At 50.3% G+C, this 9,337-nt stretch overlaps 1 protein-coding gene across 1 annotated transcript in view; it reads left to right on the top strand.

Annotated features, from left to right (window-relative positions):
* The window catches only part of Trappc12 (trafficking protein particle complex 12), a 70,045-nt gene that overhangs the window by 43,885 nt on the left and 16,823 nt on the right, over positions 1 to 9,337 (top strand). Inside the window, exon 6 of the mRNA XM_005360650.3 lies at positions 3,387 to 3,499. Within this exon, the coding sequence (XP_005360707.1) occupies positions 3,387 to 3,499 (113 nt within the window). The remainder of the gene's footprint in view (positions 1 to 3,386; positions 3,500 to 9,337) is intronic.

Genomic DNA, 9,337 nt, shown 5'->3' with positions numbered 1-9,337 from the left:
GGAGGGGAGGGGATAGATCTTCAGCACTAGAAGATCTACAGTGTAGGCCACACTACAGGGGACTGTCTGAAATGAACTCTGAAGTGTTGTTTTCTTTTAATGTTTTCTGAACAATTAGTAAGAATACTACAGTATTCATGCCAACTGTGTTAGTTAGCGTTTCTATTGCTGTGAAGACACACCATGACCACAGCAACTCTTATAAAAGAAAACATTTAAACTACCATATCAACCTAAATTTGGGTAAATCACAACTGTAAAAAAAAAAAAAAAAAACAGGTCCACTAGGACTTGTGTCTTACAGATTTTGATTGGCCTTCCCTGCTAGCAAGATGTCTCCCTGTAGGAGAGAAGAGGCAGGCATAGGTATACAAACCTGGCATGCTTTGTTGTACTTGGTAGCCACACAGCAATTCCCAGCAGCTTTGACAGGCCAGCTCATCCAGACTGGGGCAGTGCGGTGATTTGAATGATAAATGTCCCTTATCTGGGGCATTTGAATACTTGGTCCCCTGGTAGTGATGCTTTTAGGAGGAAGGGTGCCACTGGTGGCGGGATTTGAGAGTTTAGAGACAAATGCTATTGCCAGTTTGCTGTCTGCTTCCTGCTTGTGGTTCAAGATGTGAGCTCTCCGGTTTCTATTCCTGCCACCATGCCTTCTGCTTGCTGCCATGATGAACTTTTTTTTTTTTCTGGAACTATAAGCCCAAATACACCCTTCCTTCTGTAGGCTGCCGTGGTCATGGTGTTTTACCACAGCAATAGAAAAGTAGGCAGTTCAGGGAGTCACGGTAGAGGGGTTGTTGGTGCCTTTCTTTAAGCCCGGTCTGGCACAGCTTCTGTGTGCTTGTACTTGAAGAGGCATGAGGTTTGCTGTCATGTGCTGTGTCCAGAGCCTGGCCTCTACTTGGCTCGTAAAACTTACTGAGGAACCTGTGCATCAAATCCTGCAGTAGAACTGACAGGCGGTATTTCCAGCTGCTCTCTTCCTGTCTCAGTTCTAGAACCTCCTACTTCTCCTGTTTAGTTCCCATCATTTTTCTTTCACTGAGGCCACATGTTTTTCTCCTGATTGGCAACTTTAACCTGGAGAGGCCTCTTCCCTCTGTGCAAGCCCATAAACCGGAAGGAAGCCTTTTCTTGCTTCAGCTTGACTTTGTTCCAGGCATTTCTGAGAAAGGCATAACACAGAAGCTAGTGGGAGCCTCATCTCTGGGCTCGGGATGGAGAAGTGTCCTCGCTGAGCTATCTGCCCCATCTCTGGCATTGTCAGGAACCTCCAGAGCCCTGTTCTCTGGGTCCGGGATGCACAGGTCTCTGCGCCTGCAGAGCTGGTTGCTTTGTCTGTAGCCTTCTGTGCCAGGAAGCCCAAGCTAACCCCTGTCTTAGTCAGTGCTCTACTGCTGTGAAGAAATAGCATGGTCAAGTCAGCTCTTATTTAACTGGGGGCCTGTCTAGTTTCCATTGTCACCATGGAGAGAAGAGTGGCTGTATCAGGTAGGTGCAGAAGCAGTAGCTGAGTTCTGTATCCTGATCCACAGGCAGAAAGCGAGTGACTGGGCCTGGCTTCGGTTTTTGAAATGTCAAAGTCCACCTCCAGTGAATGATACACTTCCTTCAATGAGGCCATGCCTCCTAATTCTTGTAATCATTTAAAACAATTCCACTCCCTGGTGACTAAACATTCAAATATATGAGCCTACAGGGGCCATTCTTTGTTGTTGATTGTTTGGTTTTTTGAGATATAGTTTCTGTATATAGCTGTCCCAGCTGTCCTGGAATTCACTATGTAGGCCAGGCTAGCCTCGAACTCACAGAGGGCACATTCTTATTTAAACCACCACGCCCACCCTCTGTTCGGCCTGCTGCAGCAAAATACTATGTCATGGCTCTCGGTGGTGGTCATTGGGTATCTGCTATTGAATTCATTTGTGAGCATCCTCGTGGTTGCTGCAGGGCTATGGCAGTAGTGGTCTTCTTTGGTAAAAGGCTGGATATGCCTTGGTGAGGCTTACCAGTGAAGATCTGCTTGTATTGTACAGCTGAACCGACAATAAAGGGCTTTCGTCCTTGCTTCCACTGGAGCCCCCCTGTGTGCTGGCTAGTATTTTGTCAGTATAGTCACTTGGGGAGGAGGGAACCTTAGTTGAGAAAATGTTCCTACCATATTGGCCTGTGGGCAAGTCTGTGAGGCATCTTCTTGATGGATGCTTGATGTGGGAGGACCCAGCTCACTCGGGCCAGTGCCACCGCTGGGCAGGCGACCCTGGATGGCATAAGAAAGAGGGAGCAGGTGTGAGAGACAAGCCAATAAGCAGCACTCTTTTTTTTAACTTTCTCTTTATTTATTCTGTGTGTCTTCCACATTATGCATTTGAATTATGAACCTCGGTCCCATCATTTCCTGTCTCTTCATAACAACCCCTCTACCCTTGCAACCTTCCCCCCCCAAAAAAAAATAAAATGAAACTTAAGAGGAAAAAAAAGGAAAAAAAAAAAATCCCATCATGGAAGCTGCAGTGTGACAGTGAGTACGCAGTAACCCTTTTGTCCATGTATCTTTATGTGCAAGTGTTCGTTGCAAAGAGTCATTCATTGGTCTGGTTCGAGACCTCTGGTTTCTGCTACCCCATCAATACTGGGCCCTCACTGGGACTCCTCTTAAATATCCTGTTGTTGCCCAGTGTCGGAGATCCTGCAGCTCCAGCAGATCGTAGATGGGATGGATGTTGGGGTGGGCCTGGTTCTGGGCCTGGATAGTTGCAGGGTTAGCCAGCCCACCAGCTCTCCTGTCTTCACCACCAGAGTGAGCTCTCCAGCATTGCTCTTGCTAGTTCAGTCCTTGCAGCCATTTTCCTGCTTTCACACCCTCAGGGTCATCTCTCCCACACCTACACCATCAGGGCCAGCTCGACTGTGTTGCCCAGGTGAGGTGTAGGGGCCACTCTCCCAAGTGCTGCAGCTGGTGAGGGGCAGGGACAGCTCTCATGTTCTTGTGACCTCAGAGCCAGCTCTCCCACCTGCCCCAGGCAGCGGGAGGTGGGAGCAGAGAGTGGGCATCTCTTCCCCACGACACCACGATCTGGCAAATGAGGGGCAGAGCCAGATCTCCCATGCTCACATTCTTGGAGCAGTTCACCTGAATCCCCTGTCAATAGGGTCAGCTCTTCCACAGCCTCCAGGTTCCTGCCCTGGTTTCCCTGGATGCTGAACTCTAAGCTGTAAGGTGAAATAAACCCTTTATTCCCCAGGTTACTTTTGGTCATGGCATTTTATCAGAGTGATAGAAACAATAACTCAGATACCTTCCAATGCTTCCTTTGTGTAGTCAGAAAGCACACACATTCACAGCAAGCTCATTAACTCATTTCTGATTTCTGCTCTAGGTTCTATGGTCCCCTTTTCGATGCGCATTCTACATGCAGAACTGCAGCAGTATCTGGAGAACCCACAGGAGTCCTTGGACCGACTACATAGGGTCAAGACGGTCTGCAGTAAGGTAACTGTCACGGTGTTTAACCCATTTCGTCTCAGCACTCAGACCATGTCGTTCTCCACCTGTCCCCAGGGAGACCGTCTCACTTCCACACACACAAGGTCCTGGAATAGCATGGCCTTGGTATTCATGCCTGAAGTGATTGGGGGACTCGAGGGTGATTTGGGGCAGAGTCCGAGTCCTGAAACCCCTTTCCTTAGTTCACAGCGGACACATTCCTCATTGGAGACCACACAGGTAAGCACTAGCAGCCTCCCTGAGAGTGAGCCAGGCCACTCCTGTGCCAAGCAGAGCACTGGAACCGTGTGGGATCTTCAGAATGACCCTGGGAGGTGACAGCCATCATTCCCTGGACCAATGCCAAAGGCCAGAAGGCTGTGGGTACTTATCTAATTGTGTCCAACTACAAAGTAATTTTTAATCACAGGACCTCAAATTATCATTCCCATTTGGTTTTCTCCCTGGGGAAGTGTGAAGCTCGGCAGCTTTGCCATCCACACATTGTGGGAAACCCCTCCCTCAGAAGCCTCACCTCGGGTTAAGAGTGGCGTTGCTGTCCAGCCCTCCTCACAGTGTTTCTGGAAGGACCTGGTAGGAATGGCAGCATGGTATAGTTTCAGAGAAAAGTATAGTAACATTTGTTAAGCCTCTTTTCACCTCCTGACTTTTCTCATAAAAGGATTGTAGTGTCCCAGGGTTATGACTTTAGTCTCCCTGCAGAGTGCAGAGTGACGAGAGCCCTGCCAGCTTGTGCAGAGAGACCCTTACTCGAGTGTGACAGGGATTCAGGCACTCGGCCCTCTTGACTTTGTATCCACTTCACTGTCCATGCCATCACATAGAAGGTAGAAGAGCTAGGCATGGTGGCACACGTAATCCCAGGACTCAGGAGACTGAGTGGACAAAGCACAAGTTCTTAGCCAGACTGGGTGTGAAAACACTACCCAAAAGAATTACAAAAGCCAGACCTGCTTGCTCGCTTACACGTAGCCAGCTCTTCTCGTGGTAACTCGTCTTCTATCGTAAGCACAATCAAAGCAGGCATGGTGACACACACCTGCACTGTCGTTACTCAGGAAAGGACCTGGAAAGGAAGAAGCCAGGTAGGAGGATTGCATCAAAGCCAGCCTTGGCTACATAGCAAAACCCCAGACTTGGGACTAGTGAGATACTCAGCAGATTTGCCATGAAGCTTGACAGCCTGGTCACCAAAGCAGAGAGGGGAGTCATCCTCGTTACCTCATTCTGAGCATCTGTAATCCAGTTTGCCTGGTGAGTTCTTCCTGTGTGGAAGACACACCAAGGAATGGACAGAGTCTGTGTGTGTTCATTGTGCCTGTCAGGGCCATGTTCTTAAGTGGCATCCAGTTTTATCAGGACATTACCTTCCATAAAGGAGTCCCATGTTGGTTTTGTCTATTGTCTTTGAGTCGTTTGGTGAACTCACATGTTTGGTTTAAGTGGAATCAAATGTGCCATGCTGCTGTGACTCAGAATTTTATGGCTGTCACTGTCTGCAGACAGACGTCTATCTTCTGCTTTCTACGCCTCTCTTTCTGGTTCTGCAGGCTGTCTGTGCTTCCGGGTGTCGCCAGAGCTTCGCAAGCCAATTGGGAAAGAACTCAATAGAGACATTCCTAAAAGCCGTTTGCATAAATAGGTGTAATCCATAAACACTGAAGTCCAATTAGCCTGGGGTTAATTTCATTTGCCAATACAGATGAGCCACCCCCTCTCCAAAACCCCAGGTAGATTTGGCTTTGGGGTGCCAGGTGGAAAGGCTTCCTGAGCTGCAGCTGGAGTAGGCAGCAGATGAGGCTCTGTCTCCTGCGCTCTGAAAAGGAATCGCGTGGGATGTGATGTGGCCCGCTTCTCTACTGATGGCTCACAAGACAGCGTGAGAGGTCTGTTCCAGGAAGGGTTGGCGTCTTTGCTAAAAGGGGTTTCTGACAGATGGGTGCACTTGGGTTTGCTGCTTTACAGTAGACACGGTTAGAAATGCAGGACAACAGCCACCACTGTCCTCTCACTGGGCTCGGGCAGGCCAGCCGTCAGCACCCTGATGGCGTCTGACACTGCCTGCTGCTGGCACTCCCCAGGGCAGATGCTTTCCTTGCTCCACTTTTCTGCCTTTCAGCAGACAGCAGATTAATTGTGACGTACTCAGAGGAGATGGGGCACTCGGCAAGCAGATAAACAACTAGAAAGAATGAGCAAGGACCACTTCTTCCATCTGGGCTGCAACCACACTCTCTCCCTTCCAGGCCTCACACTTGGCCGGCCCCGTTCCTGCCCAGAGCAAATTGCCCTCAGTGAAGGACCCATGCCTCCCTCTGTGTGGGTTTGCAGTTTCACTGCCCTGGTGGCGCTCACAGTGCAAATGTACTCCAGAAACCTCTGAATGCCACCATTACAAATCCCAGGGCGTGAATAATAAAGCCACTGGGCACTCCACCAGGGTGGAATCTTGATAGACCAAGCATAGGCCCCAAGACTGAGAAGGGCACATGGGAACCTAGAGAAAAGCAGACTTTCCAGCTAGGAAATGTCTTTCATTCAGCCCTCTTTGCCTTTCTCTCCTCAGCACCTACATCCCCTCAACCTGATATAAGTGGAAAGAAAAGCACTCCTCCTTTTTTAAGGCATTAAGGTCCTAGAGGCTTTGTGAGAGCGCTCTGGAGTCACACCGGCTGGGTGGAAGCATCCAGCTGTTCATCCTGACCTGGCCTGGTCTGTATGCTGAGCGATGCGGCTTGTGACCTGGACTAGTGAGCACTCGGTGCTGGAGCAGTGGAGATGTGGAATAATTCAACAGGAACACCCTGAGAACCCTCTCCCCTCCAGGAAGCCTACGTTCTAGAAGGCCCCCCAGTGCCATTGATAAAGGCAGGAAGGCTTCCCTCTTAACTGTAAAACTCAAAGCAGGGAGCTGGATCCATTTGTATAGGTTACAGATTGCCATCTTAAATACTGTGGCAGGCAAGTGGTAGTAGCTGTAGACAGATTCAGGCAGGGTGCCAGAGTCACTCAAGGCATCATGGCCCTGGGATGCACAGCTTTCCTGAGCTGTGGGTGCTTAGTGGTAGTTGTTGCATTGGGGAACAGAGTCTGTTATCCAGATTAGTCCAGAATGTGTGCAGGGGATCTGGAAGAGCCCCTCTGCTTTACCGAGCCTCCTTATCAGAGACACAGCCAAGTGAGGATCCCTCTCCCCCATCCCCCTGCTTCCTCCTGCCGCCTGCCCCCTCAGTTCCAAGTGCCTCTTCCCACAACTGAAGCTGATTGTAGTGGTGAGCTTGTGAGACCCCAGCGAGGGATGCACTTCATGACTTGCAGATCGAATGAGCTGAAATTCCAGAGTGTTTCGGCTCACTGCCCCTCCTGGGAAGCCCTAAATTGAAGTCAGCGCAAGGTAACCTTGACTCAGCTGTACACTTGTGATCAGCTGCTGCCTGGCAAATTACTCTGTGGCTTAAAGCACTTCCTTTAATTTTCCATTAGTGGGTTAATTGCACCTGTTGATGGGTTCGGGCGCTGTATTTCCATGCAAATGCCGCCTCCTTTATCAACCCTTTGCCCACCTCTGACACCTGTATGCTCAGGTCCTCCTGACTCCCACCTGGGGAGCAAGCAGGCCACTCTGCTGCCCTCCAGTTCCCTCGGTGTTGCTGCAGGTGACTGAATTCCATTCACCCCTGGATGCCGCTCAGCTGTGTGAAGATGCCACGTGTGCTCTGTCCACTCCTCTGTGGGTGGGCAGAGCTGCAGGAACATGGTACCTTTGGCTGTAGAATTGCGATACATTACCACTCTTCTGAAAATACAGGAGACAGAAACTTCTTTAAGAAAACAAGCTTATTCAGGGTCAGCTGTGAAGGAGGCCAGACTCTTTAGATGTACAATGGGTGGGACAGGCCATAAGGGAGGTGGATCTGGGCTGCAAAGTGCTCATACTGGGCGAAGGCCCTCTCTCCAGAGGCCTCTTCCTCATAAGTGTTCTCCTGCATCTTGATCTGAGGCCAGCGTCTGCATTTGCTCCCCGGGTCACGACAGTTACTTCTCTGTGAGTTGGTTCATAGGAACTAAGGGGAACAGGGGGCCTTACCGAGTCTGCAAAAGAGGAGAGATCAGATGCGCAGAGGAGGCAAAAGTAAATGAATTGAGGGGAAAGATGGAGAAGACAGGCAAACCAGAGTGTCCGTCCTGCCCCCCCCATGTCACTCCTTCTTAACAAGTTGTCATTCTGGGCATCTCCGCCTGCACTGTTGAGTTGGTGGCTGTGTCTTCAGGTTCTGTAAGGACCTCCCACTCTTGCTTTCCCAGTGATTGTGATCATGGAGTCAGGGCAGGGACCCTCCTGGGAAGCCACTCCGAGACACCAGTGATAAAATCAGAAAAGGGGCCTTCTTTAACCACTGTGACCCATAGCAGCAGCCCGGGTACTTGGTGGCTGTGTGCCACTGGGTATCACCTGGGGCCAGAGTCTCAGGGTTCACCATTTATTGCTTTAGATTGCCACCGAAAAACATTCCCTACTTCAGGGAGAGTTTCAGTCCTTTGAAGGTCATCGGGGGGGATCTGTTGGTGGTGGCTCTTATCTTTCAGAACTGGGACTGTCACTCCATTTCCGCCTGCTCTGTGAGGCAGTAACAGCTCGGTCAGGTTTTCTGTCTGGACCACCTCCAGGACATTACTAGCTCCAGCCTGGAGTGCGCTGCCAGCCTGCTCCCCCACACCTGTCAAGGGCTACTGTTTGTTCATAAGAGGCCCCCCATTCCTTGCTTGCATGTCCTCATGCAGCACCTGACTCCCTACCCAAAAAGGAAGAACCCCAGAATCACCTTGGGGGCCCCAGTGTCACCTCTACCCAGTTCTGTTTATTGGGAGTCACAGAATCCAGCCTTTGAACCGTGTGCCCTGAAGTGAGAAGGTGGCTCTTGGTTTAAGTATTATACCTAGGCAAGTCGGCTGGAATCTGCCCTTCTTAAGGATGAATAGGTTCTGGGCATGCTTTAGGGGAACCCTGCCCTCCATTTCTTCTCCCTGACAGTTCCTGGTGGGAGGAGCCAGCCTAGGGTCAGGTATCTGGAGAAGCCACGCCCACAGGCCTCATTGTCCTCCCCAGCATCTCAGGCAGCCTGCTGAGACAGCTCCCAGAAGTGGCAGAGACCCACTTATTATTCAGCAGTCAGCAAGGGTTAGCCTCATTGCTCCCAGATCACAAACTGTCAAAAAAAGACCACGGGAAAAATCTGAGGCTATGGAACAGTTTTTATTTTTTTAATTTTTTGTTATGTTCATGTAATTAATTTTCCCTTGGCACTTATGAAGTTTACAAAACACTGGAAGTGCATTCTCCATGGAGCCCCATAGTCTGTAATGCAGATGAGAAAAATGTGTTGGGGCTTCCAGATAGGGAAATAGAGATTAGAGATGATAAGCTTAAGTCATCCTTAACCTGAAGCCACATCTCGCTGTGTCCAGTGTCACCGCTGTGACTGTGCCTCGCTGTGTACAAGGACATGGAGGGCTGGTGGAAAAGGATCCGTTTGCGTTCTGAACTGACAGTGTCCATCTGTAGAACGGATTCCCTGTAGTCTACAGACAGCTTCCTGAGGCGAGAGTGCGGTGTGCAGCCCTTTCTGCCCAGACGCCCCACGCATCCACGTGGACACACACATTCTCCTTTGTGTGTGCTCCACTGTGTGCAGCGCCTGGCCCTGTGTGGTCACTCTGCCCTGTGCGGCGCCTGGTCCTGTGTGGTTACTCTGCCCTGTGCAGCGCCTGGTCCTGTGTGGTCAGTCTGCCCTGTGCAGCGCCTGGTCCTGTGTGGTCACTCTG

The sequence above is a fragment of the Microtus ochrogaster genome, linkage group LG3, assembly GCF_000317375.1.
Source record: "Microtus ochrogaster isolate Prairie Vole_2 linkage group LG3, MicOch1.0, whole genome shotgun sequence".
In the NCBI taxonomy this organism is placed as follows: Eukaryota; Metazoa; Chordata; class Mammalia; order Rodentia; family Cricetidae; genus Microtus; species Microtus ochrogaster.
Note: the sequence above shows the minus strand (reverse complement) of the source record. Positions and strands in the feature narration are given on the sequence as shown.